This window comes from Pyxicephalus adspersus, chromosome 2 (genome assembly GCF_032062135.1).
Source record: "Pyxicephalus adspersus chromosome 2, UCB_Pads_2.0, whole genome shotgun sequence".
Classification (NCBI taxonomy): Eukaryota; Metazoa; Chordata; class Amphibia; order Anura; family Pyxicephalidae; genus Pyxicephalus; species Pyxicephalus adspersus.
The window spans coordinates 68,442,727-68,460,845 of NC_092859.1; the positions used below are offsets into that span (position 1 = coordinate 68,442,727).

Genomic DNA, 18,119 nt, shown 5'->3' on the forward strand with positions numbered 1-18,119 from the left:
TAGTATCCCTGGCCAGAACCCCTCTTTTCCCGAATGTAAACCACTTCCTAAGATCACTCACGTTTTTCATAACTGAAAATATTAGTTTTTACTGCATATTATTTTAGAGAGAAACTTCAAAAAGCTCCCAAACTGAGTAATAGGAAGACTCTATTAATCCTATATCCATACCCATACCTGTGAAAAACTCACATTCATAGTCTTATTAATGCGCAGGAGTAAAGCAAGTCACACGTTCAATTGTTTTAAGTAACAAGAATTTAATTTAATTACAAATAAGAGATATATGAAATTATAACTCTTTAATAAAATATATACCATTTACACAAAGTCCCTTTCAAAGGGATGGTAATATGAGAAAGTATGTAAAGGCTGGTCAGTGGTTCCTGTTTCAGCAGTAAAATAATAAAAAAAAATCTTTGTATTAAAACTTCTACTGATAGACTGATTTATGAAGAATCCCTTTAAAAACAAAACTGAAAATATACCTTAAATTGACTGCGAAAATCAGTGATGAAATCGATACAAACTGAATGCTTCAAATAGAACAAATGTAGTTTTTAGAAAAATGTAACCTTTCAATACAAAGTCCTTGTGCTACATTATACTATTTGCTATTGTAGATTAGAGATGATTGGCTTGCACTTGTGTAACAGATATCCATTGACATTGACAGTAGGTGTGATTCCTAAAGGCACAGAATACAGCGATTGTGCATTTGGGGTTGTTTTTACATTGGTCAATGGAACCTGTGCTTCAACCCCCCATTAAAAATCAGCTCTGATGCATCTAAGGTGACTTTAAAAAGCCAGATATGCCGAACCATCACTTTATTAAACCCCACCACAAGGTGAATATTATGATATAACCAAAAGGTAAACTCATTTGTATTTCTAATAATGAACTAACATCGCTGAAAGGCTTGGTGCTACACCCACAATAGGTATCTGCTCATAGCAAAACTTTTTCTGATTAAATATACACCATACAGTGCTTTTGTAAGAGACTGATGTGTGAATATTGGAGCTAAATTGCTACTGATGCTCTTAACAACCAATAAAATCCAATATTCCACATAGAAATATAACTGACTGGTTGCTATGAGTAACACCTTTTGCTCCTGATGCCTTTGCTCCAGCTTTCGCAGTAACTGATTCTGCACCTATCTACTCATAGGCTTTGAAAAGCCCAATCTTTGGTAAAATTCTCCCACTCCTTTTTCTATGTACATTTTTACACTGTCATTCTTCCAGTATGTCTTGCAGAGGTGATGGTGGGATCTATACAACCAACTTGAAACTTGATGATTTTGTAGACAGAAGTAAAAATGACACAATTTTCCATCTTGTGCCTACAGAATGTCTTTCAGTATCCAGCTTTCTAGCCCTCTATCAGGCTGCAAGGCACTTAGGATTTGGAGTCTATGGAAGAGGTTGCTGGTATATCCACAGAGCCACCAGCACTGTCTTGGGTCTTTGGTGCAGTTAGGGGCTAGCTGAAGGCCCATCAAGCAGTCCATATGACCAGTACATACAGCAGTTGCCTCAAGACAAGTGATACATGCTGTATCCAACAGGAGTAGCATAAAGTCCTACTGGTGGGATGGGAAGGACCGGTCTGTGGAGCTGGTAGGAGGATCCATACAATGAAGCACCTGGGATGGGTGAATTGATGGGGAAGGGTAAACTGAAGCCATGAGGAAGTATGGGTTTTGCTGCCATTTTCAGCTTTTCTAGTTCAGCCTCCTGCAGTCTTTTGGCTTTGGCTCTGCGGTTCTGAAACCAGATTTTGACCTGGGTCTCTGTAAGGTTGAGGGAGCTGGAGAACTCAGCCCTTTCTGCTATGGAAAGGTATTGCTTCTGGCGGAATTTGCGCTCCAGGGCCAACAACTGCGATGTGGTGAAGGGAGTCCTGGGCTTGCGGTTGGTCTTGTGTTTCCTCAGGGTGCAGGTAGATGGACTCAAATGTCCTGCAAAAAATAAAGATTTACATTAGATGGACAGTCAAACCAAGCTTTGGAGACAACCACCAACGAATCAGATATGTTACCCTCATAAACTAGCTACCAAACTAAGTATACCCTATTGTATAGCAAAACAGCTAAAAATATAATATAATAAAAAGTGAAATAAAAGGAGAATAGATCAATGATGATCTGGCTGTATCCTGCAATGGGAAACAGAACGAAGCAATAAGGATAACATCCTTACTTGGGTCAATTTCATTAAATGAGGATTATATACAGAATATAGCGCTCCAGTCTTTGTAATATTTATTAACCTTTTGTTTTACATGTCAGTGATATGATCCCCTATCTACACTATGGATGGATGCAGCTAAATAACAATCTGTACTGAGTTTGGATGGGGATTTGACACCTGACCACGCAAGCAGGAATATTGATAAACCATAACATGTTTTCTTTAAGTTCAGTTCAAGAAGCATCAAGTTAATTTAAAAACTGATTAGAAATTGTCAATTTAGTAAATTAAATGTGAATTTAAATTAGGGAATATGGGGAATATGTGTTCAATTTAATCATTTAACATTGTGCAAACAAAAAGTATGCTTTTTAAATCAGCCCAGCACATGATGGAGCATTTATAGTAAATACAATTCAATCATACAATACAATCATCTAATTCACTACACTCGCATTACAATTTGAACATTCATTATGGTAAACAACCCAATTTCAAGAGCAAAATATAGCAATCGTTAAACAGATCGTTATATTTATGTGGACTCATCATGTCATCTAATAACAGTTGGAAAGAAAAAAAATTATGTTAGCCATCAATGCATTAAGTGTTCCACCTAATAAAACTTCAAAGAAGAGTCGTCAATGGATCTGAAATTTATAGCAGTGACACACACCTCTTACTGCTGAACCTATAATTCAACAACAGCATGTCAAAGGAATTGGTAAAGGAAACTAATTTCACTGTATAGAGCAAAAGTGATCACTGATCATATATGAATTCAGATATACAATCATTTACACCACGCATACAGCTTCCTCTGTACAATTAGGTGGACGTTTATTAGCATTTGTTTTATTGGGTACAGAACTACCTCTACAGCTCAAGTTCAAGTGAACTTTTACAGCAGGAATGATTAAATCTGAGATTAAAGTGTTTTAGTTGAGACATTCTTATATAGTAATATAATAATATAGTAGATGATTAGATTAATCCTGCTATAAAAAATAATATAAACATATTAGGTTTATTATCCTCTAAGTTGTTGTCAAGAATATATATATATATATATATATATATATATATATATATGTATATATATATATACACACATATAGTTGGATAGATAGATAGATAGATAGATAGATACCTAGCTGTATGTACTAAACATGTGGGTTCTCTAGAAAAATTAATATAGAATAAAAGATATATAAATAATACATGTAGATAAATTGCAGATGAATAAAACGGATTAATCGTTTTTTTATTGTCCCTTTAAGAACAATGTATAAGAAATTGCACTTTATTCTACCTAATTCTTATTGATGAGGATAAAGAATAAAAATGCTACTAGACATCGTCACCGACCGAAAAGTGTCTTTTATTTTCTGCTTCAATATACCTGTTTAATTAAATATCTATTCATCTAGAAGGGAGATCTAGGTACCCTAGTTTATATTTAAATGTCTCATTAGCTGTCATCATCACCAGCCCATTATTTACCCAGAAATTGAAGCACTTAACATTGTGATCCATACACCTATTTGTAACAAAATAGTCTTTTTTTTTTTAATAAAGCCAAAGCTCCTTTTAGTAATTACTGGTAATTATATTCGTCATATGATGTATACGACTTAATTTTAATTAAACAGCGTCCAGCTATTTATATATTATTTTCTTTTAAGTACGAATAACATTCTTAAACTCTTGTAAAAAGCTGTTACATAAAAAAACATATTTTTACTTCTTTTAAACAATGTTTATACAGCAGATTACAGAAGAATGGTTAGACTCTTTTGTGTGTCAATAGCAGGAAAAATATGATTTATGGTAAATGTACTGACTTGTATCTTCAAATAATACTTAGAATGCCCATTTAATGTAGATAAACTATCTTTTATTGGGTTGATTTACTAAATGAATGAAGACGAATCACCTAGTAAATATGCTATGCTTACCTCAATCATCCCATAATGTGCAAGTAAAAATGTATGTTTGCGCATGGTTGTGCATTTAAAGTACAGCTTCGCCTCTTTCTATAAACTTAGTACATTTTCCCTTGATCAATGTGCTTCTTTCAGTTCTGTTTCACGATTTCTGATAGTTTAAAGATGAAAGATGAAGACATGCAAGGAGTTTCAGGTATGAAGGATGTCAGGGAAGTGTTTCCCCCGGTCAGGAAGTGACAGGAGTGTTCCTCTGCAGGTGTATGTCATTCATATCACTATCTATTCCTCCACTAAGAATAATTAAATGTATTCATTCTTGGCTGCAATATGATCTATTGATTGGAAAAATCCAATTTTTATTACAGGAGCACCATGGGGCACATTTATAATAATAAAAGTGTGATATCCTATGCAACAAATAGAGTTCTATTTAATTATATATTCTTTATTAAAATTGACAGCTGTCAATTGGTTGCTATGACAAACAATTACTTTTCCATCATTTGTACAAATAAGTATGCATATGCTGTCACCGAAGACAAGTTTTGTAGCTATGGGCAATATATATGTATATATATATATATATATATATATATAAATATAAATATAAATATATAGGCAATATCGGAAACAGCTTGACCTTAGAGTAAGCTTGAGCTTGAGCTTAGAGTAAGGTCAATTTATTTAAAGCTGAAAAAAAAGGAATTACTTAAATTGTAGCAGAAAGTTATATAAAAAAAATAGAAAAGAATTCTGATTTTTCCAATGTTTGATATAGTTAACATCTCCACTTTTATGCTCATTTTCATTTCTTCAGCTTCAGCAAATTATTCCTATTTCTTAATATTCCATTCATACATTTGTAGCGAAGCAGCATGCATAAGTGACATCAGTGCAATGTAGATATCTGCATACGAATAAATAATTTGGAACACACATTTTAGTGCAGAGGAAAATATTCTAAACATATACTAAACCATCAGCCCAGTTAAAGAATTATTTACTTTAGAGTACCTTAAAATACCAATTTTCGGGGACAATTAGGCAAATATATAACCCAAATCTGGTTGGAATTTTATATAGACTCTTTCAAGCATCTAGTCAATAAATTGTTGTTTTATCAAAAAGACATATACACTTTTGAGATCATGTATTCATATAGCAACTTTTTTAAACTTTTTTTTTTACCAATTTGCGGGTATATTTAAACAGGGACATCACCTAAGGTTAATTGGATAAGTGTAATAAAGACAGAATTGGGTGAAAATGACCACAAATCATAATCCAGCCCCTTGATTTGAATACCAACTCCCTGACCCTAATGTCTCCTCTATAGGCCAGTGGTTTGAATGGCATATGTTACTATTTCGGGTCATTCTTCTACAAATGAAAGCCAAGCTACACTGAGAGGTTCGCACATAATGATCTTGTATGTCAGGGCTGCCAGATGTACAATTAATAATGATGACTGTTATTGTAGATCATTGTCTTTGAAAACTGAACCAAAGCACTGTTTGACATCTCTTCCCAGCGACATTACAAGCCACCACAAACCATCTGACAATCCCGGTATTGTTCCAGGTCTCAGCAAACACATGTAATGTAGTGCTCATCTGAAGATACCATGAACATTTTAAATAAACATCCGGATCCCATGATCTTCATCTGCTGCAGCTTCGTAGCCACACACCAGCCACAATGGCGTTTAGCTTGGGGCTGTAATGTGTGTGGGAAGAAGGCTGCTGGTGAGGAAGGGGGACTTTTTACTATTAAGTTCTCCTTATTGATCTCTTTAAATAAGAACAATTGCTATTGAATCATATGAGTGGGGATTACGTTCTAGTAGTAATCCTGGTGTAAAACCGGCGGAATCCATTTTTCGGTGCCAATTAAAAAAAAGGACCATCTGACTTTATTATTAGCAATCAGATCATGTGCTAAACTGAAGATACTGTGCAAGTAAACTTTATAACCTAAGCAAATATTTACAATATTATTACATAATATAGTGGAAATATAGCACTGCCATAAGGGGCCACATTGCAGTCACTGGATCCTGCAGGCACACAATCTTTGGCTACTCTGCTGATCAATCCTTTCCCTTTTTTATTTTTGGGCAAGAATTGGTGACAAGCACTCGAAGTCCAGTCATTTAAAAAAGACATATGGCTAAAATAAAGGTATTTTTTAAGTTGTTTTAAACAAGTTTGTAGATATGTTTGCAAGTTTGTAAACAATTGTTAATGTAAGATAGAAAAGTTTTAGGCTATTATCTATCCAAGGAAATGTCAGCTTTGCCTCCTATAGGCACAAGCCTACTGTGCCTTGGGGTTTATCCAGCCCTTTCTGCCATACTGCTTTGCCCATATATGCCTTGTTGCAATAATTGGAACTGAGATCATTACTCATATCCTACACCAACAGGCCTATGTGAGAAGCAAAGCTCTGATGAGTAACATGCAAGTACAAGACAGCTTGAAACAAGCTTAACCCCCTGGCTGCCAGAAAGCAATGGAGGTGTCTAAAAAATACCCCAAAACGAGCAGTTACTGAGACCAGAATGCCATGTATATGTGAAGCTCAGGAATGCATAGAGAATCGCGCTGGGGTATTGATATCAGAGCATGCAGAGCAGTCAGCTTTCATTATCCAGATGAAAGAGGCAGTAATAGCCCTACATGAAATCAGAGAGCTGCACTGCAGATACACATCGCTATGGCACCGCACCATAGACAATCGACTTACTTGGTGGAGGGGAGTATCTGCCTCCTTCCTTTGACCAGGATGTCCCATCTTCAGAGTTCTCTGATTTCACAGAAGAGGTCTCCACGTTTTTGGTAAGCCCAGGAGGACTGGGGCTCTCTCTGCTCCCTAAAGGTAGAAGTCTTGGGGTGCTGCTGGCTGCAGACGATTCCAAGCCACGTAGATGTGACACCTCCTTAGGCACCCTCTTATCAGCCATGAGAGCCTCCACGCTGAAAGGCAGGCTGGAAACCTTGATTTTGTGTTCTGAGTCAGATGGGGAGTGCATAGGACGAACACAACCTTCTTCATCAGAGCTAAAATCCTCTTTAATGTTCCTAGGAGAAGACATGATGAATAAGAAAAGAAGGAAGCTCAAGTAGATCCCCTCCTGTCCTTGGCCAGATCCCTAGGATGAAGGTAGCCCAGCTCTGTGACTCCACTCAGCTCTGAGAGCTTCCACTCCACGGGCACACACTTCAAGGAAACTCAAGAAACTTTTTCTTTCCTCTATTGAAAGGAGCTTCTCTGACAGCCAACAGGAAAAGCAAGGGCTCTGTGACGTCACGCGTGCTCTGCTCTGATTGGCCGAGGCGCACCCCTTGATGGCAGTGATTTTCAAACTGTTTTTGTTCCAAAGACGAAGAGGGAGTTAATTACATAGACTGCAAACTGCGCTGTGTTATTAGTGATACCTGTAGGGCTGTAATCACAAGAAACTGAAAAGTCACTTGGGTAATTAAGTTTGATTATATGAAGAGGAAGCTCATATAACCAATTTTCTCTTTCTAGTCTCCGCTTTAAAGAGCTCTTTCTTTGTAATGTCTTCATGTGTCTACATGTAAACATTTTGAAGTATCATCTTGAAGTTGAAGTGATAGAGATACATTTGCTATCTGACTACAAGGCAGCCAATTGCCCTGGTGCCTTTGAAGTCAGTGGCCTGTCGGGCGACTATGAGAATTAACCTAAAAACTCAATAAAATCGCATTTTGTATGTCACTCAACAATAAGCAATTAACCCAAAATCACACACCACATATTTTCCTATTTTTATGTGTTTTTCAGGCTCAAGTAGATAGAAACCCCTACTGGATCACTGGATCACATTTACTCAATTATATATTATATTATTTACTCTTTATTATATATTTTATATATATATATATATATATATATATACATACATATGCAATTGCCTTTTTAAAAACTCATTTTTATCTTCACCATCCTTCCTTGCATTTAGCTGCTGCTAATCTCCTGCATTCTCTTTCCAGCCCTTTTTACAGCCCAGTAGTACAAACTTGCATAGTATGTGTTGAAACTGCCTTTTGTAGTCTTCTTCAAAAACCTATGTGACTTTATGTGACAGGGAGACGGCATGAACAGCTCAGATGGGAGAGAACACCAAGATCAAGTTGTCCGTGAATAAGGACCTCCATAGTCGGCCCACATAGGTTTTATTGTAATGAAAGTTTCAGATTTAAAAAGACATATAAATGTTCTATTAATACTTATATTGGAGATTTTATTACCTGGTTTTACAAATACTTTTAATTGTGTTAAAATAAAAATAAAAAAGCACAGGTTACAAATATTACAAGTTAGTTGTTATTACCAGTAATTGATCCATGTGTAAAAATTCGGAACTTCAGAAGGGACGATACTAGCAAAGAAATGTGAATTTGTAATGAGAGAATTTCCCCTTACATCTTCTCGATTGTTATATAAAATGCTGCTACCCAAACCTCAAAAAGCTAATATCACATAGAAATATTCTGACATGTATTTAAATTCTTCACTGGCACTTTTACATTTATAGGTAAATATTTAGTGATTAATTGTTATCCATAAAACGCTGTATTTTGTATTCCCTGGCCCATTTAATTTGTAGTAAGGTATTCTACATCCCAAGCATTAGATAATAACCATGTACCAAACCAGGCAATTAAAGCAGGGGCCACAGAGTCTCCGCATGGAGGAAAATATTCCTATCTCTTCTATCTGAAAACAGTCTGAAAAATAATTGTTGTTTTCACATGATTAATGAATTCCATAATTATCCCACAATTATAATATCCCATAATCGTTCTCTGGAACAGCTACACGAATATGTTACCATCATACCCTAACATTCAGCCTGGCAATTAATTACAACATAATAGTCCCTTGCTTGAAAGGCGATCATGCCAGCTCCAGTTTATTGTGCACAGAACAGGCGCTCAGGTTTGGGGGACCTGGGACTTCAAAATCCAAACACAGCTACTGAAGAAATACTACTAATAGATCGCCTTCATTTAGAAAGTCATTGTATTACTTAGTAAGTTACTTTAATGTATACATTATATATCTTCCTATATATTTATCTCTACATATTTGCTTAGAAATAAAATAATCACACAACTATTATTCAAGAATAAAATATGTACCTCCACCTACCACCTAATGTAAAATATGCATGACCTCCACCTAGCAACATATTATAAAACACAATATATATATTTATATACAGTATATATTTCCTTTATCATTCATTATCAATCGCCTTCATTATTAAGTCAAGTTTGCAAATGAAAGTTACATGGCTACATGAGGGCCTTCTCCTTTTATTTAATCTTTGAGAACTGAGCGCCTTATCGTCTATACATACTATGGAAGAATGCTTTTATATTTTTATATCTGCTAATGGGGGGGTTTAATTATTCGGGATATATTTCTTTAGACCAATGAAATGATCATCAGACATTTATGCTCAGCCAGGCATTCAATAAATACTATTATGGTGGCATACCACACAGAATCAGGAAAGTATATTATTACATTTACCATGAATATTACATACATTTATTCTGTCCAACAATTAGCATATAAATAGTGAGTGATTACAATTTCCTCTGCAATAAGTAATAAAGTGTCCCAGTGGAGGGACTGGCATCCAGGACAGACTGTGTATCTCCTATTACAGCACTGTACCCCCTGGCAGTCTCTGTGTTCTTGCTCTGACCATGACATTGGTTTATTAGATTAGTGGGAGCACTAAGGACTGATTTTGTCAGCTTCATGTCTACTACTCTTATCTATTCATAAAGGCCTTGATTGTAAGTATATATATCCACGTGGCAGTATTCATGGCATATGTAATGCCACTATTTCTAGTTCTCTATTTATATTCATAAGTCTTGGTATAAATCAGAAAGCTGATTGTAATGCCCAGACCATTTCTTCTTCATTCTAGGACCGATCTGTCTGAGCAAGGGCCACACGTATACTTGTAAAGATATTTAATATAACAGGCCACTGTTCTCCAGTTCCTAAACTTTTCATATTTATACAGGTGTGATAATTGCTTATTTTATTACAAATATTTAATGCAGTGCTGATATGCTTTATAATACCATAATCCAATCTGACTTTATATATTTTATTTGAATTCATAGTAGGTTTACATGGCTGTATGTGATAGTTTAGTACGTGTGGTCATCATAGCAGTGCTTTTTGTATTATTTACATATCGTATTGTGCAGATTGAAGTGTGTGATCGCTTGCATAGATTTCCCAGTGATCGGGGTGACAATGGCCATGTCCAGACGATCGCTGAGTCTTCACTTCGCACCGGTATGTGTTGGCATCACTCATCCCCAGACAGATGTCAGTATATGGCAGGTACTTTAGCCCTGGGCTTTCCAGAAGATCAGGGGTCAGAGTAAAGTGTTGCTATCAGCTAATGATTGCTCCCCTGGCCCCAGCTCCAATTATACACTCAGGGCTCAGATTTTCTTTTCCTCTGGCCAGCTCTCCAGCAGCAGCAGCCGATGAGTGGAGATCGGGGAGATGTGTTTTGTCCGTGGGAAGCCCAGGCAGTGGGAGGGGGGCTGTGGGTTTGGAGGGGAGGCAGCAGACGAAATGAGGCTATTTGCAGGCGCCAGGAGCGGCGAGATGAAAGGAGAACTCCTGGGGGAAGCGGCTGTTCACTTTGACCGGCTCCAGCAGCCTGTGCAGCGGCAGCCTGTCCCTGGCAGCCCCGCCCCCGTCCCCAGGGCCTATCAGAAGCCGCCCGCTGGCTCCGCCCCCGCAGCCTCTGCCCAGGCACATGGGGAGCCCCCTCTGCCCATCTAATAGTATCGGCGTTCATTCATCATCATATCCCAGCAGATTAACCCATAATGCCACACTCCGACCTTACAACTTCCTTCTCTCCAGCATAGCCATACCTGATCTTCAGAATGTACAATCTCCTGTCTGTGCTGTGATGGGCTCATACACACCAAGTGTCTTCATTACTGCTAGCAGAATGAATGAATCCTATGATGATCCATTACTTTCCAAACTTTATAAGTGTGGACATCAGCAGTCTTCATCTGAGCTGTATGCTTGTCCAGATCAGTAACTAACATTGCCTCATATATATATTGCCATTTAATAACTTTGTCATCTTACACACCAACTTCACCCTGCCTTTGGGTTTTCACACATGCTTATGATCATCATTTATTGGCTGATGATTTTCTAATCACTTATCAATGCTTGGCATGGCAATGAGAAATGGGTGAGATTAATAAGCACCATTGGGTACAGTAATCACCTCTAGATATGTGCCCTATCCTATGTCCACTTAAAAGAATCAAGGACTTAATAATCATGGATTTATAAAGAATCAAGTATGATGAGCTATCTGACTAGGATTAGTCAGCTCCTGGGAACTGCTACAATGAAATCCATGCACTCTCCCAGCAATTTTCTCACAATTACCTCTCCTAAGTCTTCTGTCTCGCCTCTCGTTGTATGGAGAAAGCGTTGTTAAATGTAATCAAGGGGAACAGATGCTGAATTTGTGCCAAAAGAGTTCTAATTGTAGCAATAACCACCTTTGTCACATCAATAACCAGTTACAAACGTGAAGCTAAAAAGACAACACCAGCAGCTATAGGCTTGTTCAGACCTGCGTTAAGATCAGATGTTTTGTAGCATTTGCAATGCTACAAAACGTCTGAAAAAATAGAAAGGAGTAAAACGAATGAGGCGTTTTTTTTGCGGTGATTCAAACGCTCCTTGTTGCCTTGCCGCCTGCAGAGCTGTTTTCAGACTTTTCTGATGCCTGGAAATTGTGTGGTAGCAATGAGGAGTCAGATTTTTCTAGTTTGGTAGCCCAGATGAGGAACAAAGAGCATCCAGGTGGATTGGTAAGCCAGATGAGGAATGAAGGGCAACCAGGTGTATTGCAAGCCCTGATTCGGTTAGAAAGGCAGACAGGTTCATTCATAGCTCAGATGGGGAACGAGGAGCAGCCATGTGCCTAGATGGGAATAAAAAGGCTGGCCCTGTATAATATGTTGGAACTATACATATATGTATATTAATAATAAGGCAGCCAGGTGCATTGTTAGCCCAGATGTGGTTAGAAAGCTGGGGGTTCTAAATGACTTACACCTAGATGTCATGCACCCAGATCAAGTTATCTAGAAATGTGCAGGGAGCTGTGTGCCATCCAAAGGGGAAGACAATTTCCCCAGACTGAAGTCATTGGCCCTAATTTAATAAAGTTTTCCAAGACTGGAGAGAATGCACTTTCAACAGTAAAGCTGGGTGATACAGCAAACCTGAAATGGATCTGACCCAGGATTGAAAACGTTTGCTAACAAATAGCTTGACTTTTAGGAAATCCATTCCAGGTTTTCTGGATTACCCAGCTTCACTGATGAAAGTGTATTCTCTTTCCTTGGAGAAGTTTAATAAATCAGGGCCATTATGCCAGAACCTGCCCACTCTCCCATCGCAGGTTTGAGCCGCCCTGAGCCTGCGATCTGTACCGCGGACATGGTCAGTGGCTCTGGCCGGTGCGCCCCCCCCCCCCAGTGGGGTCCTTCTTCTGACCACTCAAATTTTCTTGCGCACCACTGGTTGGTGACTACTACTCTATAATATTCTAATATACTCAATATATGTTAAATCATTCCTTACATTCTTTAGGATATCTCCTTTAATTATAGTTTCTTATTTCATTATTAGTTACTCACAAAGAAGTCCCATTACTGTAGCAATCTCTCTATTTATGGTAAATTATTCCTCACATACTATAGGACATGTCCTTTCCCTATCATTTTTTGATCATTATATATTGCCCCAATAGGCATCCTTACTTTATTCCTGTAGCAATCTATTCATGGTAAATGATTCCTTGCATTCTATAGAACATATACTTTTACTAAAGTTCCTTAAATTATCGTTTTTGCTCACACTGAAGCCTATTACTTCTTCCCTACAGCAAACCATTTTTGGTAAATTATTCCTTGCATTGTTAAAGTTCTAAAGGACATATCCTTTGCCTGTAGCTTCTTGTAGCATCATGTGTTCCCCACAATGGAGCCTCCTTACTTCTTACTATCTATCATTCTATTTTAATTTATTATCATTATCATTCTATAAGATGTGTCTTTTCCCTACAGTTCCTTTAATAATAATTTACTCCCTACAATGAAAGCCTATTAAAAGCAAATCATTCCTTGCATTATATAGGTCATCTCCTTTCCCTATAGTTCTTTAAATCATTATATATTTCCGACAATTAAACTCCCTTACTTCTTCCTTTTAGCTGTCCCTATGCTGTCTGTAAATCATTCTTTGTATCGGAGAACATCATTCTTTTGTTTCATAGCTAATCCCTTTTCATAATACTTTAGCCCCTTACTCCTCTAACTGAAGCATCTTTTATTTCCTAATAGTAAGTTATTATTTCTCTATTTGGTAACTCTCCCCTTTCATCCCATTGTAATGATTTTTTAATTTCTTGGATAAATTCTTTCTAATTCCATAACAGAGTGTACTTCCGTCCTTCAGTAAAGCATCTTTCAACTGCCCATAGCAATCTAGTTTTATTCCATATATACAGGTAGTCAATACTTCACCTTGATTAGATACACATAAAGAAGAAACACAACATACTTTTGTTTCTGTGTACAATATGTTTGTTCATATCTAAATTTTTCTAATATTTTAGAAAAAAGATTTCCCTTGTTTGCATTTTTATTTAACAGTCATAGAAGGTGTATTCTTCTTCTTCACAAGCAGCAGATCTCACCTTTCTAGGCAGAGATGTCAAACAGTGACAATATGAATATATTGAGTCAAGGTATGAAATATGGCATTCCTCAGCTTTTCTCACAACCTGTGACATTCAAGGAAATGTTAGAACACATAACTCTCATTTAGCTGTAACCAGCGATAAATATGCCTTTAGAATTTCTCAAGACAGCAGAAAATGTCATGAGGACAAACCATGTCATCACTTGGGAAAACACTAAGATCTGATGAGTTTCTAGTAGTGGTTATGTATTGTAACTAAATGGTTTTTAGATATCATCAGCTAACCAGATGCCATTTACTGCTGATCAATATGAATGGTGTATATTAGCTGCTTGAACAGATTAGATTTCACAAAACATCCATGTTAAATGTCATTAGTTTCAATCAGAGTACAGAAGGGGGGTTGAATACCCTGTTTCAGAAATCAATAGAAATCACATGTCAGGAGATCAGAAAGCTGGAGAATTCCATGAAGACTACAGAGGATCTCCTAAAAGGGGGATAAAATAGATAGAATAAAGAGAAAATACAGTTCTAGCACATTTATAGGAAATGATTTACTAAGGAGTAATACATTAAATAAAGCTATGTTCACTTGAAATACCCAATCATCTGCAGAGGAGTCCAAAAGAATCAGGATTTAAAATTACACATAATGTTTGTATATACTAAAAGAGTTTTTGTAAAAGTATACTGGAAGGTAAATGGCAAAAATTAGATTTAGACCATGACTATGGCGGAAAACATAGTTTGGGAAATACTCTACAGAAAATTAATTGACATGACTAGAGTCTGTGAAGAGCTACTCAATGTGCTAGTGCTAGATAAATACATGATAAATATAACTGAGGTGGATAGGAGGAATGTTTGCTGCTAAATATGGTTCTTGCAAATGTTATATTTTCACCATTCACCTTGTCAACGAACATATTGGCATTTTTGCACGGGCAAACATTGAATTTTTTTAGTAGTCAATGGGAATGCTAGCAGAAATTATTGCTAATGCACACCATAGCCAGCATTCCCTTGTTTTAGTGGTTGTAAGGGGTGGTACTGCCCCTAATAACCACCAGCCAATAGAGGTACTAATTATGCACATTATGATAAATAAATATGCAATCTATACAGCACGCAGTATTCACTCTAGATTCACAGCCAACAGGTTTGGAGAACATTAAGAACATTCACAAATATGACAGTTTCGGATCTAGAAGGCGGGTAAAAGGTGGAGAGTGTGAAACAATTAGGGGTGGTGGTCTAGGTGGAATGAAAGGTAAGAAATGGGAAATAATTCACCTCCTGAGCAGTTGTTTTCTGTCTGGATTTATATGTCTAAAAGCAGTACATTGCTTTTCATGAAAGTTTATTTAACAGTAAAATATATTAGTAGGAGTATATTAAAGTTTGAAACACTGAATCATGTCGAAATAATAATTTAAAACAAATAAAAAAATATATAAAATATTTTTCAATTTATTTTTTAAATGCATGCAATTTATTATTTTGACATGATTTTGCAATACCAGTGTATTGAATTCAATACAGTTATTTTCTATTGAATGCAATACAAAATAATTTGAAATTCCGGCCGCACCCCTAGCGACGGCCGCATGCACTGATGTCACGGGCGACTCTTCAGATGCAGAGGACGCTGGGCTGAGGATGCGAGAGGACCGGAAGGAGAAATGAGGACCCCGGGGGATCAGGTAAAGTATTTACCATTGTTTACTACTTTCAGCATCTTTTTTTTACCCTGAGTCACACTCAGGGTTACTGCTGTGGAGGTTAAGGTGGGCCAAAAAGGATGAAAAGTGGGATAGTGGATAGTTGTGGGGATTTGGAGAGATTGAAAAAAAAGGAGCTAGGAAAAATGGTAGGCAGTTATCTGGGAAGAATGGCAAGTGGGGAACCTAGAAGAATGAAAGTTGGGGAGCTTAAAAAGATGGCAGGTGGGGAACTGGGAAGGAAAGTATATACGAAGATAGGAAGGATGAATGGTTGGTAGTTCAGAAGCATTGTAGGTGTTTAATTTGGAAGGGTATCTGGTGGAGGGCTGGAAAGGATTGGAGGTGGGGAGCTTGGAGGGATAATAAATGGGGACCTTCGAAAGTGTGAAAGTTTTATAAATGCACTAGGATTCCATGGGAAACTGGATAACAAAAATAGCAAGAAGTCAAATTAAAAAGAAAGTTCACAAATATGATTTAATTATTTGGGCTTTCTATACCTTTACCTTGTATTGAAAATAATACTGCCCTCACACGGTACCAATAGACACAATGTCCAGCATCAGTGGCTGTCCATAGATCCTCATTTAACATGCTCATCCATGGAGAGTCTCATTTCATATTTACTACTTCAATCCTATCACTCAAAAATAAATCATATTTTTTACCTTTATAAAATAATCTTTCCGAATATTTGCCTTAAAGAGCCCACTATCAGCTTTATTGTCACATTATTTGAAATCCTAATATTTTTATTGACAATGAGCATGTAAATAATTCTTGCAGCAGAAAGTACATACAATAGGGGTAAAAAAAGCAACAGCCTGGCAGTAATTTAACCTTGTGTTAAACCCTTCTTTTCCAGTGTTTGACATAAAAAGCATTACAAATGCTGGTATTCTAAAAGTTTGCAGAGACTTTTCATAAGAGGTAATGGCGTTTGCCAGGTGTGCCTTGTGATATCAAGTTAACCTGGTGCTGGGGATATTTAATCTTCCTATAATTGTTACACAAACAAAGTCTACTCTTGTAATATACTTCAAAGTGAAAGAGTTCGAGAAATCCACCAACAGAGAAGTACTGCAAATTCAACACTTTAATAGGAAGACATACGCTAAGGAAATATTTTTTCTAGTTTCTTTTAAAAAATTTTAAAACAATTTTCATGTAGTAACTTTGTACTTTTATAGATTGCTATAAAAAGTTATACATTTTTTTTTGTGAAAGCGATCTCCAGACAGATCTGAAAAGAAAAAAGAATTTGCCGCAGAAATAAATACATAAAGGTATAAATACAACTGTTACATACTGAATGGCATGTGTTTCTCTGTAAAGCAGGGTTATGATTTACAAAACTTTTTTAGACTATCAGAGATTACTATGAGAGAGGTTCATGAGGATGAATGCCTATTGTGCTACTCCTTCATTTCCCAATGGGTGGATCCTCAGCCTTCTTCTGACCTGTGGTCTAAAACTGCATGGTTAGCAGATCCTAGGTGCATAGCACATTGCTGTTTTATGGTCAGGAGCAGCAAACCATACCAATAGTCAACAAGTTTGCATGTGATGTCCTTGAATTTGTCATGGCAGTGTGGTTCTTTCTTCAGAGGTAGAAAAACAGCCACATAGCTTAAAGTGTTATAGAACAAAAGCCACAAACACAGCCACCTACAAAGAAAAGCACAACGCTGTTTCCAGCCACATTCAGTTGAATAGTAGTGGTTGGGATCGTAGTTAAACATGCAGTAAACATCTGCAGTTTATTGCTAGTCTGAAACTAACCTTAAACAAAGTTTGATTTGGGTTGCCGTTATGACCTTTATTTTTTTTCCTACTGTATCTTGACATACTGTCAATCCCCATGGCCATAGATTCTGCCCTTTTTCACCTTTTTCTACATGTGATGTGCTGCTGTGCGGTTTTCTTGTGTTATTCATAAAATTCAATAAATAACAGAATATTAAAAAAAATCTAAAACAACAATCAAACTTTTTCTGGAACAGGTAGAGTAACAGGATCATTCATCAGTGGACCACGCATGTAAGCTATACCTGTCTATCACACCACCCTGATACACCGTTGAAAAAGTAAAAACTCCCTCCCCCCATCTACAAGTGAATATGTTTAACCCTGGTATCTGGTACTCACATATCAACCATGGTTTTTGCACAGAGCAGCATGTAGAGACACACTGGGCCTTATTTATTAAAGACTGAGAACCTGGGTGATCCAGCAAACTTGGAATAGATCTCATCCAGGATTGGAAAAATTTGCGGGCTAATAGCAAACGAGTATGAAGAAATTCATTGCAAGTTTGTTTGATCACACAGGATCTCCCATTATAGTCTATCTTTACCAGTCTTGTACAGTTTAAAAAATTTAGTCCCATTTCCACTAAATGAGCACATTGTTTTGCAATA

The 18,119-nt window shown here is 36.9% G+C and overlaps 1 protein-coding gene across 1 annotated transcript; it reads right to left on the reverse strand.

Moving 5' to 3' along the window:
• Positions 1 to 251: 251 nt before the first annotated feature.
• On the reverse strand, positions 252 to 7,347 carry MSX2 (msh homeobox 2). Its single transcript, XM_072398697.1, has 2 exons — positions 6,896 to 7,347; positions 252 to 1,969 (listed from the first exon to the last, which is right to left on the reverse strand). The coding sequence occupies exons 1-2, from the start codon at positions 7,242 to 7,244 to the stop codon at positions 1,545 to 1,547; spliced, it is 774 nt and encodes a 257-aa protein (XP_072254798.1). The 5' UTR covers positions 7,245 to 7,347; the 3' UTR covers positions 252 to 1,544.
• Between the last annotated feature and the right edge of the window lie 10,772 nt (positions 7,348 to 18,119).

Coding starts and splice junctions, on each gene's coding strand:
- MSX2 (XM_072398697.1), bottom strand. CDS start 7,244: ATGTCTTCTCCTAGGAACATTAAAGAGGATTTTAGCTCTGATGAAGAA. Junction 1,970..6,895: donor CAGATACTCCCCTCCACCAA/GTAAGTCGATTG, acceptor TATTTTTTGCAG/GACATTTGAGTCCATCTACC.